Source organism: Cololabis saira, chromosome 2 (assembly GCF_033807715.1).
Source record: "Cololabis saira isolate AMF1-May2022 chromosome 2, fColSai1.1, whole genome shotgun sequence".
In the NCBI taxonomy this organism is placed as follows: domain Eukaryota; kingdom Metazoa; phylum Chordata; class Actinopteri; order Beloniformes; family Belonidae; genus Cololabis; species Cololabis saira.
In genome coordinates this window covers 39,124,016-39,140,870 of record NC_084588.1, presented here as the reverse complement: position 1 = coordinate 39,140,870, position 16,855 = coordinate 39,124,016, and the positions used below count along the sequence as shown (strand labels likewise).

At 38.7% G+C, this 16,855-nt stretch overlaps 1 protein-coding gene across 1 annotated transcript in view; it reads right to left on the bottom strand.

Annotated features, from left to right (window-relative positions):
• ush2a (Usher syndrome 2A (autosomal recessive, mild)) overlaps positions 1 to 16,855 on the bottom strand; it is a 275,510-nt gene that overhangs the window by 158,459 nt on the left and 100,196 nt on the right. Inside the window, exons 30-36 of the mRNA XM_061745247.1 lie at positions 11,695 to 11,825; positions 6,682 to 6,808; positions 5,199 to 5,300; positions 2,710 to 2,898; positions 2,021 to 2,151; positions 1,651 to 1,930; positions 272 to 496 (exon numbers count right to left, since the gene is read on the bottom strand). Coding sequence (XP_061601231.1) covers positions 272 to 496; positions 1,651 to 1,930; positions 2,021 to 2,151; positions 2,710 to 2,898; positions 5,199 to 5,300; positions 6,682 to 6,808; positions 11,695 to 11,825 — 1,185 coding nt within the window. The remainder of the gene's footprint in view (positions 1 to 271; positions 497 to 1,650; positions 1,931 to 2,020; positions 2,152 to 2,709; positions 2,899 to 5,198; positions 5,301 to 6,681; positions 6,809 to 11,694; positions 11,826 to 16,855) is intronic.

Sequence of the window (16,855 nt, the reverse complement as noted above, 5' to 3'; positions counted from 1 at the left end):
AGAGTTTACAGCGTATTTTTTCAGGTCCCTGCTGTTTCTGTGTCAGTCTAATGTTCAGCCATGTACTCTACTTGATTTGAATGTTTTTATGTATAGCTGGGAAAAAAATAACAAAAAAAAATAAACAAAATGCATTCATCTGAGGTTGGTGGTACCTAATTTTAAGACATGCAAGGCTTTTTATTATCAACCGATACATAAAAGGTTACAATGGAAGAGACTGTGCTGTTTATCTATCACATGACTGTATGTGTGTGCTGTGCAATGTTACCTGTAAAAGGCTGTACACTGTAATCTGTGGATTGTGTCTTTGTCCCACTGTACACCAACACTGTATCATTTCCTCTGCAGTGGAACCGGCTTTCACTAGTGGGACAGCCATCCAAGTAGACTCGAACAGAACGGCGGGAGGCAACGGCAAGATTAACACGTTCCTTGGCAGGAGGGTTTCTTTCATTACTACGAATGGTAAGACCCCGTATGCAACCGCCTAAGCCTGAGAAAAAGAGGACAAGAAACATCAGATAGTAGAATAGAGAAACAGGGAAAATAACTTTTGATGAGAAGAAAAAAGAGGAGGACTATTAAGTAAAGGGTACAGTACATGTGTTATTTCTTTTAAGGCACAACATGGGACTTTTTTCAAGTTGAAATATCAGTGTTAATTAAATTTCCTCTTCACAACAGTAATTCAGCGATCGAGCGTCTTCAGTAAGAGGCTGCATAACAGACCGCTACAGCAGATCCTTCCTGCCTGCCAACAGCAATAACCCTCTACAATGACTTTTTAAAGAGACTTAAATGTTCAGGGATTAATAAAAGTTTTTTTTTAAATTGAATTTGAATGAAAACTTGCTAACGTTTAGTAAGCATTGTCAAGTTCACTCAGATTCCCAAACCAACTACGGTATATGCAAAAACCAACCATGGTAATTGTATTCCCATGCCCCCAGTCTTTTCTTGCAATAACTGAGCATCACTTCACGGTACTATGTCACATATCAACAACAATGAAACTAGAACTTAGAGGTTCAGTGGACATCATGGCAGAGGTAGTAATGAGGAGGAGTAATGACAGAAGAGAAAATCAAAGGCTGACCAAGCAATAGACCCGAAACAGTCTGACTTGGACAGTGTTGTAAAAATGACTTTACCTCCATGGGTACAGTATATTGGGACCAAAAGTGCTAAAACAGACAAAAGCTCCTTTGTGCCTCTGACTTGAGCAGTCATATCCTCTACAATCACATTCACACCTTAACATATACCAAGCTCAAATTAGCTATGTAGCATAAGAAATTACACAACTGCATACTCAAAATTAAGTTGAATGTACAGCATTACCCCAGTAAACTTCCTTGACAAACAAAATTGCAAAGTGGGGCAAAGGGCAAAATTACAGGTGGATCACACAGAACTTTAAATATTTACACTCTTACTTGCACAATGCTACATAAAGAAAACCAAACCAAGAAGCCTACAAGTAAAAACCATCAGAGATGAGTGGCAAAAATTAAAACGTACTTAAGGTTTTGGTGAGCATAAATTAAGCTCTACAGCATGTGAATATCCAATTATTTACACCCAAGAGATTTTTTTTATTGAGCACATACGTTCAATTCTTCTGTGCAAACATGCAGCATATCTCACCGTGCTTGTGACTTTGGGCATTCAGAGCAGGATGTATAAGTTCCAGTGGAACCCCTCCCAAGTATAATGGTGAATCAACACTCAACCTCACTGCCCCCCCCACTCCTCTTGTTTCCTCTGCCCAGTCGTTGACTGCAGCAGAGATGACTGAGCTGCGTTTTGCCAGTGACAACTTCTTCCAGTCTCCATCGCAGTAACTAAGCCCCACCCACGTGCTGAGTTCAGTCACGTGACCATCAGAGGAGAGAATAAAAGACAGAAGACCAGCTTCCAGCTCCACCTAAAAACACACACAAAACAAATAATTTACCTCTTAATTTAAGTATTTTTTGTGTTTAAATAATCATTTGAAATATGTGTTAGATCGTACGAGCATGTAGTCTTGACTTTGTGTGTTGTATGAAAACAGCAAAAGTGCATTGAGCTGGTCCGTTCTGAAATCCATAGAAATATCAAAGTCCTGTCCTCCACTGAAAACCCCTGTGTCCAACTCCAAATAACCTACAACAAGGGGGAAACAAGTACTATAAAACACATATTTTTTACAAGCAGAACATATTGTACATGTTAAATGTGAAAGGCATTATATATTTAAGTTTAACATTTCCCTTCATACTCTCAAAAGTATAAGACGGTGAAAAGGTGAAAAGGGAAAAGTAATGGCGGAAGGATAAACTAATAACTCTGAGCCCAGTTGCCCATGATTATATTCATCAGTATAAAGCAATCTTAGTACCAGTAACATCAGCGGAAAGCATCTTACTGAAATAAACAGTGTTTCCAGTATTTTAGCATAATAATGATGATTTCAAATTGCACATAAACACAGCTTGACACTCTAAAAAGCTATTTTATTCGTCCTTATTTTCTATATCATAGAAAATAATTTCTATATCATGATGTGATACTTTAATACACTATGATATAGAAACATTATATTATGATGTTTCTATATCACTGTATAAATATTTTGCATAATTTCACTTTGCATAATGTAAGAATAATGTATGTCATCTGCATAGAAGCCAATAATTTAAGGAACAGTTGCTATGATCCTACCATGGCCGAGAAAATGGGCTCCTTCCACAGTCTCAGGAGGACATCCCTCCCAGCTTTCATACACTTCCACCTTCTTTGTGCCTTTTCTCCAGTCCAAAAACTGCCATTTCTCTGAGGGGCTGTCTGTCATCTTTACACTCACATCTCTGAGGCAGCCAGAAAAGCCCTGCCGCACCAGCTGGGCATCGCCTTTAGAGACATGACAAAACTGTAATTGTCAGCCTAAATATTTTAACTCAAATGTAAACTCAAATCAATTAATCTTCCACATGTCAGTTTCCATTATGGACTCATAATTGGGATGATTGAATATATTATTTTGATTAAGAAGGAAATCAAAGTTTCAATATTCAACATCATAATTAGGGCCCGAGCACCTTCAGTGCGAAGGCCCTATTGTATCTGTAGGAATTTTTTTTCTTTTTTCTTCTGACGAAAGGAGGGCCTTTTTGCCCCCCTAAACGTGCCCAAAAAGTCACCAAATTTTGCATGCAAGTCAGGCCTGGCGAAAAATTTGATATTTAATGGTTTACATTAATGGGCGTGGCAAAATGGCTCAACAGCGCCCCCTGGAAAACTTTGTGACTCAAGCCCCACAATACGGTTTGACGTACATGCACGAAAATCGCTACACACCTGTATCAGTACACAACTTAAAGAAAAGTCTCTTGGCGACATGGCTGAAACCGAACAGGAAGTCAGCCATTTTGAATTAATCGTGTCACTTTGGCGCAATTTATGCCATTCCTTCGGCAGTTAATACGGCCCGAACCGTAACGTGCACCCAAGTGTGTTATACATGAAAATGTGCGTCTCCATCCTGCGACTACACACATTACTTTTCTCTTTCAAAAGCGTTACCGTGGCGACGCTAGACGCCAAAAAGCGCGCCCACCCTTCATCTGGTTGGTTCAGACCGAAAAAACTTTGTGCCTCAAGCCCCATAATACGGTGTGACGTACATGAACGAAAATCGGTACACACCTGTATCATGTCGCAACTTAAAGAAAAGTCTCTTGGCGCCATGGCCGAAACCGAACAGGAAGTCGGCCATTTTGAACATTCTGAATTAATCGCGTAATTTTGGAGCAATATATGCCATTCCTTCAAGAATTAATACGGCCCGAACCATAACGTGCATCCAGGTTTGTTATACATCAAAATGTGCGTCTCTATCCTGCGACTACGCGCATTACTTTTCTCTTTCAAAAGTGTTACCGTGGCGACGCTAGACGCCAAAAAGTGCGCCCCCCTTCATCTGATTTGTCCATATTTGATAGTTCCCTAAAAGTCACCATATTTTGCATGCAAGGCAGGCCTGGCGATAAATTTGATATTTCATGGTTTGTATTAATGGGCGTGGCAAAATGGATCAACAGCGCCCCCCGGAAAACTTTGTGCCTCAAGCCCCACAATACGGTTTGACGTACATGCACGAAAATCGGTACACACCTGTATCATGTCGCAACTTAAAGAAAAGTCTCTTGGCGTCATGGCCGAAACCGAACAGGAAGTCGGCCATTTTGAATTAATTGTGTAATTTTGGCGCAATTTATGCCATTCCTTCGGCAATTAATACGGCCCGAACCGTAACGTGCACCCAGGTGTGTTATACATCAAAATGTGCGTCTTCATCTTGCAACTACGCGCATTACTTTTCTCTTTCAAAAGTGTTACCGTGGCGACGCTAGACGCCAAAAAGCGCCCCCCCTTCATCTGATTGGTCCATATTTGATAGTTCTCCAAAAGTCACCAAATTTTGCATGCAAGCCAGGCCTGGCGATACATTTGATATTTCATGGTTTGCATTAATGGGCGTGGCCTAACGGCTCAACAGCGCCCCCTAGAATACTTTTCTGTGCCATAACTTTTGAATGGTTTGACATAAAGAGTCGTGGGTGGTGTCATGGGACTCGGTATTGAGTCCTTGACCATAATTGGTGAAAATTAGCCCCGCCCCTTCTTCTGATTGGTTGTCCCGATTTTCTGCTATAACTTTTGAATGGTTTGACATAGAGAGTCGTGGGTGGTGTCATCAGATTTTGTATGGAGTCCTTGACCTTCATTGGCCTGAATTAGCCCCGCCCCTTCTTCTGATTGGTTGTCCCTTTTTTCTGCTATAACTTTTGAATGGTTTGATATAGGAAGTCATGGGTGGTGTCATTTCTGATATGCTTATGGGGGGCGGTGGCGGTGAGTGCGAGGGCCCGTTCATCGCTGCTTGCAGCTTTAATTCATATTGTTATGCAATGATGTATTTCAAATAAACTTGAAATTGAGACTGGACCTCAGAAAAAAGTTTACATTCCCTCTTTGATTATATTTAATGACTCCCAAAAAGTGCAAATTCCCAGTAGCGCTAACTGTGCATTTGGAAAATCCTTCATTTTGGAAAGATTAACAACGTTCTTAAAAAGAAACTGACAAAAATCTAATTCAATGTCAAATCACTATGATATATCAAATCAAACTAAAAGGTAAAATCTTACCTGAATCTTCTCTTCGAAGAGGAAAGTCTTCAGGCAGACCACCGATGAAAACTCCCATGTTCTCACCAATAATACTGCTGCCACTGGAAGCTGATGCACTTCCTGGTGGGGTCAAGGTAGGAAAATGGTAGTAAACCGACAAATAAAATGAATCAGAATAAATGTAAACAAAAACAGGGTAATTTAGGGAGTAAAACTTGATAGAACATTTGAATGAAAATATGAGAGAGGGGGTAAAAAAGAAATGAGTAGAAAAAAAATGACAGCAATGGAGAGAAGGATTAAGCTCTTGCTCATAAAGGAGGGTTCATTGACAGTATCATATAATTCAAAAACATCTACAAAATGCCCATTCAACATTTTGAATCAATTTCAGAACATTTATGTCTTTAAAAGGGGTGATAAACGACCTTAGGAAACAACTGTGAGAATCACCAATTCAGACTAAAATAAACCCAGCCAAAAGTGAGTGACGACTAGAGAGGAGCTTTTTAAAAGGGTCATATCTTACTTCATCTAATAAAAAAGGCCAGATTGGAGGTAGACTGCATCCCTGTGAGTCATTTTAACCAAAAAAGTGCGCTTTTCAGTAAAAGAAAAGTCAGAACTTTGGAACTGTTTGGTCAAAAACAGACACAATCATGTGTTCAGGTGCAGGAGATAATCCGGACCCATAACAACAAAGAGCTTTTGAACAAATAACTCAAAATACAACAGGGAGCACAAGTAGGGTCTGATAAGAACATCGGTACATCTCTATACTGTAGCTTCACATTTCTTGTTGACGATGAACAACCAGTTATTTTGTCCTGTATCAAAGTTTAAAATATCCTGAATTCAAACTTCAAGTGGTGCCGTAAACATTTACAAAAGCGCTACTTGGTCTTTAAACTTCTCATCAGTATAAATGGTCAGCCCGAAGGGGAGAATGTGAAATGTGAGAACAATGAATATAACAATACAGACAATTTGTCATTTGTCATATTTTGGCCTAATCAGTTCAGCAGAAGAAAATCTGCACTTTTTATTTTATTTAACCATTATTTACCCAGGCAAGCAATTTAAGAACAAATTCATATTTATCATATTTACAAATGCTTCCTGAAAAAAGAGCATAAGCACTTGAAGCACATCTTAGTTGTTTTTTTTTTTTTTACTTATCAGTAATAATCAGTGGTAACCTAAACACAAATAAGATTGCATTAATGACCAAGTACCTATGAACTAATGTTAAGTGCCTTCCTTCATGTCTAAATTGGACACAGAGCTGCTGAGATTAACTTAATTCATACATCTATGTAAAACCAAGGGATTTATATACTGCAATTTAAAAAAAACAAACATACACATTCCTTTCTCTCTCAAACTATCCTCTTCTATGTAGAAATGTTATATATGAGCATATTATAATCACTTTGACACTCAAGCACCCACACACTGAGCAGACACACAAAGTGGTCAGTATGAATATGAGAAGCATTACCACTGTATTGATCATTTACAACGATTGTTCCCACGGCCCCTCGCCTCATTGCTGTGATGCTATGCCATTGTCCATCATTGTAGAGGCGCCCTCCATCACCCTGTACGCTCACAGCAACCGCTGAGCCCTGAACACATGAACACAAGCACACACAAACAAAGATCACAGGCACATATTTAATCACAAGTGCATTAATGGTGCAAAAACATCCAATCTCTGAGGAAAGGTCTATATTTTCTGAAGTAATCAGTGCATTAAAACCTTTGGCTCCAAACACACAAATTACAGTGCAATCAGAAATCCTTACTTTGTCACTTCTCACAAAGTATCCTTACTTTGTGAGATTAATCCTCTGAAAACAAGCTAAAATATGTCATAAAAACAGACTCACATAACACCATCAAAAGGACACGACCACACATATAATCATCAGAGCATTGTTACAAGGGATGCTTTGTTTTTTTTGCTATCTATTAAGTATGACATCATTGTAGGGATCAGCTTTTAGAAAGTAGACAAAGCGTTATGTACTTAGATAAATATGATGTGAACGTGCACACACACATACGGACACACTCAGTGATGAAGATTTAATGATGAGATCAATAAATGTATGATTGCAAAAGCATATCAGCTTCTGACATCTTTACTGATGTTGCTAGACAGCTGTACTTAACAGGATGCTATTTACTTTTTGCCCCCCTCTCATACACCTAACCACTCATCCCTTCTCTGGGGAGACACCGGAAGAAAAGTCTCAACTCTCCTAAAAACTAATACCGAGTTGCCCTTGAGCCAGGTGGAAGATCAGCAGTTCAGTACACAGCAGATAGCTGATGGATGTTTTACCAGCAAACACCAGCTGGGGAGACCTGGGCAGTCACTTTCCCTTTGTCCGTTAACACATGGTATGAGCTAAAGGAATTGTGTATGCTAAGACTAAATAGCCGGATGAAACAAACACCTCTATTTATCAGAGACCCACTGCTCGTCTTCTATTGAGTGATACCACACTCAACGTTATTGACTGCCTCGATGTTGATCTCTTAAATGTGCCGTATATCAGTGTTTCCCAACCCTGGTCCTCAAGTACCCCTGCCCTGCATGCTTTAGATGTTTCCCTGTTTTAACACACCTGGTTCTCATTAATGGTCGTCATCAGTTCGTCATCAGGGCCTGCACAAGCTTGTTAATGACACAGTCATTTGTATCAGGGTGTGCTGAAGCAGGCAATCATCTAAAACATGCAAGACAGGGGTACTCGAGGACCAGGACTGGGAAACACTGCAGTATATGACACTAAAGGCCGACTGACACTCCCACACACACACACACATGTTTCTGGGTGTTCTTGTGTTTTTGTTTATATGTTAATTCATCATGGGGACCGAAACCCATGGACATACGTTGACAACCAGTAAACCATCGTCCCAACAAGTTTACAAACATCTGGGAGTGTAAAGACTTGGCTTTAGGCTAAGTGCTAGATTAGAGGGTTAGAATGACAATCGTTTTTTTATGATCCCAGTGGGGTGACGGGTTCCTATGCAATGCCTCCCTAGGGCTCAAAGGTTACATGAATCCAATAGTTTATGACTTTGGTCTGAGGCACAAGGATATCCTTGGACTCCCACAATCTGCTGAAAGACTTACGATGTTAGCAGCGTGGCTTAAGGAAATATTTTCCAAACTGATGGATGACTCTCTGATGCTTGAAAAGTCTACATTTTTGATGGAAGCTCCTTTTATACCCATTCCTTACTCCCTCACTAGTCACCACTTTTGATGATAGCAGTTTTCCAGAAAAGTTACATTCTATAAACTTTTACTTCAGATTTTCTGGCTTTTGTCTTTTTTTGAATGAATGAGCATCAAATTCTCAATTTGCTTTGATTTTGTAACAACAGTGAATTGAAGAATAATGTTTTCAGAGAGGACACGGACAATAACTTTCTTTTTACTTGTGTGTTAAAGAAACAATGCATAACTTTTTCATCTTAAAAATTATGTATAGTTTCCAAATCCTTCTGATGTTTCCTTGATGTATATTAGCGTAAATGGGACCCCTGCCACTGCCAAAGGACGCATAGTTGGCCTGGAATTAAACTATAGCTCTACAGTGTATTTTGACTTTAGATTCTTTTTTTTTTTAATGCGACAATAAAGTTTACCTGCTGCAGTTTTGCATTTGCTCATTTTGTCAATCATTAGACATGTGGGGAATGTGCTTTATTACCTCTGATTTATTTCCAAACTGTCTAAATTCAATGTGTTGCACTGGAACTAGTGTTTCCTGTTAGCCTGACAGCTCTGACCCACATCTAGAAAGATGTAAGAACTGGAAAGCAAATTTAAGTTTGCTAGCGGTACATCTGGATTTCTATGCTATGGGTAGGCTATATTGTGTCAAGAAAGTTTCACTTTGCTGGGTTTTTTTATGTTGCTTTAAAAAATAAATAAATAAATTGGTGATAAGCTGTTTGTTGTCTGCTATGAGCTGTGTGTAATGTGAGTATTTTGCAGCCGTTGCAGAGATAGCTAACACAGCTAACTATATTACTGTCCTGGGATTTTACCACCACTAGGATTTCTTCAGTAGTCTCTGTAGGATTCAGCAGGCTTAGGTTTCTATGGCAGGTATGCTGGGCTTCAGTTGGTAAACCAATCCACATTGGGTAGGGCTAAATTAGTGAGTTGTATTTACAACAATGCTGCACCACAGCCGAACCGTAGGGGCGATAGAGCAAATAAACAAAATTCCCAGTGTTGCTTTAAATAAAGGTTCAAATGCATTAATACATTCCAGATTTAAGCATTGGTTGGATTGTAGAAAATTGTTTGAATCATTAATATAAAAAATATTATCATAACCAATTTGTACAACCAAATTTGATTCTATGTAAGGGTCAGCAGTCCATCGCAGGGCCACATATACACAACAACCACACACACCCACACTCACTCCTATGGGTAATTTAGAATGATCAAAAAATCATGTTTTTGACAGTGGGAGGAAGCCGGAGTACCTGGAGAAAACCCTTGTTTTTAATCATACTGTATGTATCTCTACTCTGATGAAAAATCCTGTGTGTGTGTGATACTCATCAACCACTTACATCTGTGAAATTGTATGTAATGTAGATCAACAGTTCTACTTTTATATAGTTTCACTTCCATAATAATTTCACTGTTGAATTTATTAATTTGCACTTTACATCCCATTAATTTACATGAGCTGCATTATATATTAAAATCACTTTAAGTGCATCACTTTCACCCACAATAACCTCAACATACAGTAGATACTCAAAATATTTCAGCCTCCATACAATGTAACTTAAATATTCCTTACTTCATGATATGCATGTGTGTGGCATCTCACACATGCACATATTTATGAGCTGATCACTTTCCTGTGTCATGCTAAATTACCCCCTTCGCACTGGTAATCCCATTAGGCTAGCTCAACAGGCTAATAGGGGGAAGTAATGGGCCCAGCTATATGTATCTAGGGGAACACTAATAAGCCATGACATCACTCCCACTGTTAATTATCCCAAACTAGCCTAAACAAAGAAATCAACCCAGTTGGAAAAGACACACATAAACTCCATCACACATCCAACAGTACATAAAATCACAGAGACACGGATCAAAATAAGTACCCAACATTTTACTTTCAACTGTCACACAACGTGCACATCCAGAGACTTTGCATACTCACATTTTGATGAACAGTTTTTGATTACTCTTAACTGTATTGTGATACTGACGGTGAGTGAACGTGTGTGTGTGTGTGTGTGTGTGTGTGTGTGTGTGTGTGTGTGTGTGTGTGTGTGTGTGTGTGTGTGTGTGTGTGTGTGTGTGTGTGTGTGTGTGTGTGTGTGCGCCTGTTTGCGTCAGTGTGTAATTAGTTGGTGGCCTTATGGAAGTATGTGTAATCATCTCCTATCGTCGCTTTCATCATCAAAGTCGTTGACTCTTTAACCCCTCTACATGTATCTGTATCGGTGGATTAGGGAAGCAGGGCTTTGCACGTATGAAAGTATGTGTGTGCGTACATGTGTGTGTATGTGAGTGCAAGGGTGCAAAGCTTAATTAGCTAGCAATTGGTATTCACGCGTGGTGACTGCAGGGAATGAGTTAATTGCAGTCCAATTCAAACGTTGACACACTTTCAAAGTTTTTCCCCTCTCCCCGTCTCCCTGACAGAAACCAATGAGGGGCTACAGATCACATTTACTAGATGAGAGCAAGTAAGAGAGAAAAGAGGAGAGGCTGGGGAGACAGGTTTAGAGAAAGAAAATAATTCATTGAGAAAGGTGGATTAGATTTAAAAAAGAAAAACAGGTGAAGTCAAGAGAATTAGTAAAGTAACAAAAAACTAATTTGAATGAAAAAAAGTCTGTAAAATGTTAGTTAACATAACTTAAACAGCCACTAAATTGTGCAGTGCACTTGAAACTACATAATACTATTTTGACACGTTTTGTAAAGCAATGCATTACAAACAGAACGCTCAATGGAACTTACCATCTTTTTGTATGAATTATACAGAAAGGCTTTGGAGCAGAGGCTGATTAAGTCTCTAAAAATGTAGATGTTAAATGATAAATTTAAATATTAAAACGGGAATTACCATTTTGCATTCTGTCAGTTCAGATTCAGAACATATGTTGTGGAGAGTTTGATGGCAGACAGAAGAATATCTATGTTTGTTGTTCTTGCATGCAAGCAGATGTTTTGTCCAAAATGTAATGGAAGTCCCTCCACCCATCCTTTATGCTGTATATTGGTGCTCACAGAGACGGGGAGAAATGTGAGCTTTCATCTCTGACAATGAAAATAGTTCACATTAAAGTTGTAGATATTCCTGAAATGTCTATAAAGAACCCCACAAGATCATGCTACAAGCCTTTTTTTATGTGTAATCATAAAAACTACATGACAGATGAAGAGAAAGCTGTACTCCCATTATTATTATTATATTTAAAAAAAAAAGACATACTGTACCTGAGGATCAAACAAAAAGTAAGGACGTCCATTTTTGATCTGGATAGCCAGAAACTCTTCCTGATCTCCTGGGGAAAAGGCGCAAAGCAGAAGCCCATCTGGGGAACGAGTCTTGAAACTCAACTCAACACCTGAAACAACAACAACACGGAAGAAAAATTAGAAAAATAATGTGTGAAGCGAAAGAAAGAAAGAAAGAAAGAAAGAAAGAAAGAAAGAAAGAAAGAAAGAAAGAAAGAAAGAAAGAAAGAAAGAAAGAAAGAAGTCACAAATGAACACAAAATTAACAAAGCATGTATGCTTCTTTCTTCCCAAAGACTTCTCAAATCCATGTAATTGTGCAAGTTTCATTGCACAACATTTCAGAAATGGTAGGTTAAAGTCAACTCAGATTTCATGTGAAACCTACATTTTAATGAAAGATATATTTCAGTACAGCTAAAATAAATAAATAAGATTTATGAATATTACATTTCCACCAAAAAACATTTCCAAACAACATTTATCCAACGTTGCCTAACAACATTAAAGCTCTAAGCTGTTTTTTATTTCTATTATAAGCCAGCCGTGTAGGATAATCTTGCCCTAAGACACTTCAGGGAAAACATGAACATCAGAAAACTCGACATAGTAGACAGACCTGCTTCCACACTTTTAACAGCGTTCACTTGTGATCTCCCTCTTTTATCTCTTAAAGCCAGGGCCTTCCTCCTCTACTTTATAAGATCGATAAAGGAGTTAAAAGATTGAGCAGGGTCCCAGTAAATCTTATGAAACTACAATAAATTAAATTGCTAACTAAAAGAGCCTGAAACCTGAGATGGAAATTTAATAATTCAAGAACCAAAAACTGTTTAGGTCCACTAAAGTATCCCTTTAAATCAGCTTCAAAGTTGTAACTGATTCGGGAATATAATTACATTTAGTTACAACTCTACCTTCAAATTAGTGTTTAATCTTGGCATTTGTTACTTTTACACACAAAAACTTTTAACTCACTATGGAAAGGGGAAGTCCTGAAAGTGTAATTGTTTTAAGATTTCAGCAATGTGGTAAACCAAAAAGTTTTCAGGGCTGAAGATACACCTAGAAACAAAGAAATCATCCAGCGTGCAGTGCTGTCATGCTACTATGGATCAGAGATCTTAATCCACTAGTTGGTCTACATAATGACACAGAGCATGCCGGTCTAAGTGTATGTTTCTGGTCTGCTCATCTCCATAGAGAACAAGTGTGGTAACATCTGTAGAGCTGGAATGAAGGGAATTCGGGGTGGAGGAGGGCAGTGAAAGATATTTAAAGAAAATAATAAAGAGAGGTCAAACAGCTACATGACAAGCTCAAAATGAATACAAATAAGCTATTCTCAAACCTTCCAGTTTTTATTCAATTTTCATGACAAGTTGTACATTTTGTCAATTTACATTTTAAAAAATCTAATGAAAACCTTTCTGCTTTCAGGAGTGTCACAGTAACTATTGGCAGCACCTCAAAAACGACTTACACAGATCAATGATGTATATTTAGATTTCAGAAAAAATGTATCTTCCATTTTTCTTGTTTATGCCTCATCTTAGACAGGTTTCCCTCACTGCAGCGTTAATGCAGAAGCAGTCCCCATTGTGTCTGCATCTGGCCTCCGCTTATTACCAACACCCATAAACACCGGGTTACTGCGTGCACAAGTTGCTGGACTGTTGACTCTCTGAGGCCATTTGGTCACAGTCAAGGCAGTTTATTGCTTTGTGTACCATGACACTCTGTAACCCTATCTTCCTCACTGCTAATGAGCTTCTTGGACCTCATCACCATTTCCTCCTGCTAAACATGAAGGATTCCACATGACGTGTATCAAGCTCAAACCCAGCACCTCAAGAAAACTAATACAAACCACACTTGTGTCCATGATTACAACATAAACACAGTGTATCCCCCTCGTTGCATAAAATTATCTACTCATGTAATTTGTTTTTTTGTTTCGGACACTTTTACATCAAGTGCAACCATGTATTTATCTTTTGTGGTCAAGCTGAACAATTATATTGAGGGACCATGGTATATCTGCAGTATAGGAAAGAGACAATACAAGGGAAATAAGGCAATGACCATGTACACTACATGAAAGACCTACTGTGTAGTCTTGTCAAACGCATTAATAAGTGTAAATATTTGAGCAGGATGAACTCCGATCCAGGTTTTTTCAAAACATTCAGTAAGCCCGACAAACAAGCAGCACTGAGTATTCATGATAGTTCTACGTGACACATTATGAACTTGTGCACCGTCAATATGTTAGTGGTATACACCAGCGTGCAGTTAACAAGAGAAAAATATGTTCTTTACATTGAACCTGCATACTGTACATCAAGCATGTGTCATTTCCACCCATGACCTTGCCACCGCAGACTGAAGTCATGACAGATATCTGACAGTACATTACCTGCCTGTATCCTTCTATCACACCTTTCTGATTCCTCAATCCTTTCTTTCATACTATTGCTTTTAACCTTTCTTGTCTTTTATGACCTTTCATTTCCTTTTTATACCTACTGCCTACTCTGAATATGCTTTCTTTACTTTTATTTTCACTTGTTTAGTTTTTCACTCCCAGGTTTGGTCTCTTCAAAAGTCTTTATTTCAAACATGGTAGTAATGTATTAAACTTTCCTTTCTCTTTGTAAGTTTTATTGTTAAGGTACACTTTTATCCAGAATAAAGTTGACCTTATATAACGTCGGTGTGTGATTTTTACAGTGGGCAAATTCGTCTTCATCTCACACACACACGCACACACAGCAATGTTGCGCACGGGAAACAGAGTCTGGAATAGTGAGACACAGGAACACAAGTAGACTGCAGTCCACAGTCAAAACATGTAAAGGTAAAGGAAACATCTTTTGTGTCAGATAAAAAGAAAATGATAATAAATAAAAATATAAGACCTTTGGAGTAAACGTCCTGTGATTCGATATACAGGACGAGATCAAAAGTCCCTATCGCTGGTGCGATGGATCAGAGCAGTTTTTGCAGCATGAGACCTACACGATATAAGTTAGGAGTGTTACTCTACCCTTGTGTCCAGGTATGGGCCATTATAAACTACTTTTCTAGAGATACATGGAAGGAAACAATAAATAACAGCCTGTTTATTCACATATATACCTTATTTTCACAACGTTTCTATTCTTTTTGACCACTCAAATTGCTTTACTCCAAATGCCAAATTCAGCCGTTCACACAATTGTACAACATTCATTGGTGCATACAGTTTTTCAGGTTATGTAGTGCTTTCTTCTTTATCACTAAAACACTCACAAAGCAATGAATGAGAGCTGGATAGTACTTTAACATGTACTGGGGGACTCCAGGAATCTAACAGCTGACTTTCTGGTTGGAAAAAAAGTGCTTTATCTCCTGAGCCAAAGCAGCCTGCTCTACATAACCCATTGTATGTTTGTATGAGTCTAGCATTCTGCGTGATAGATAAGATGTTGGTCAAGCATGTCAAATGTAAAGCATCTAGTGACACTGCTCGTACTCAGCATTACTTCCTCCAGATTTTCCCACAGGACTTGTGCTACTTCACACTGACAACCACTTTGGAGCCATCAAGAGACAACCTGAGCATGTACCATGACAGGTGACTCTGTCACACATGCATCTACAATGAAACACACTCTAAACAAACAAACAAGCATGTGTACACGCACACACACACACACACACCTACACACACAGACAATCACACAAATGTATAACACCAGTTTTGCACAGTTTGCACAACGGTATTCCCACAGAAACGCATGCCAATAAACAGGCTGATATCATCGTCTTTCACTGAGGAACTTCATGTGTTAGGTGTAATGATGTTTTTAACATGTTAATGCAACATAAATAAAATATATCACCAACATTACGATTAGGGGTGGGACGATACGGGTAAGTCCCAATTCGATACTTTGGCGATATGTGGCCCAGGATATCGATAATATCACGATATTTTCGATATTCGATATATCGATATATCGATATATCGGTAAGAGCGATATATCACGATATATGGGACTGAAAAGGAAAAAATACCTATAAAAAGGAAAACGTCTGTAGTTATGCATTTATTCAATGCTAAAACTTCATACAAGAAAGTGCATTTGTATATTTCCTCACTGTCTCCTAGGCTTGTAAATGTAAACACTGTACAGCTGGACAAATTAAAGTGCATGAACATTAATAACATGTTTTATATAAACCAAGACAGTGCACTGCTTTGTTTCTAATACTGAAAAGCTAGTAAGCAACTTAATTTTGCACAGTACCTCACTGCCTCCTAGGGCTGGGTATCTATTAAAATGTCAAGAATTGATCCGATTCTTAAGATTCAGAATCTATTATCACCATTTTATTCGATTTGATCCGATATTGATGTGGATTAGTGTTATTAAAAAAAATGTTTGCGCTGTTGCCTGAATTATATGACTGTAAAATAACTAGTGAAATAATACTTTCACAAATAATTATTGTGAAATAACTAAGAAATAACTCAAATAGGCTTTTCAATATGCCTTCTTTTCCAATATCCTTTTAGCCTGTCTAATTTATTCTGTCACCACACACACATATTGCCATGAAGCATCAGGCATTTTTCACTTATCATGACAAACTGTATCCGATAACAGAAGAAACCAAACAAGCTATAATAAATATAAATAATATGAACTTCATTGAACTAATATAACATTTTGAAATTTAAGCTGAAATATCCAAAGCACTGAACACTGGTTTTGCACGGGTGGGCGTGTGTCTGTGTGTCCGTGTCGTGTGTAAAGGCTGATTTATGGTTCCGCGTTACACCAACGCAGTAAGGTACGCGGCGACACCATGGATGTATTATATAACGACACGCACCGTAATGTACGCGTCGCCGCGTACCCTACGGCGTAGGTTCTGCGTTGGTGTAACGCGAGCCGCTCTCCTCACGTGGAGCGCGAGCGGAGCGGGGTCCGTTTCTTAACGCAGCTGGTTGTCTGTGTGAGCGGACATTAACGCACATGGCAGCTTAAACACCAGTAACTTCCAGCATTAACAGTGCTGCTCAGCCCGCTGTCTGTGCGAAGTAACCCGTGGTTCTGTATTTTCTGAGCTGGTTTCTCAGGCGGCCGCT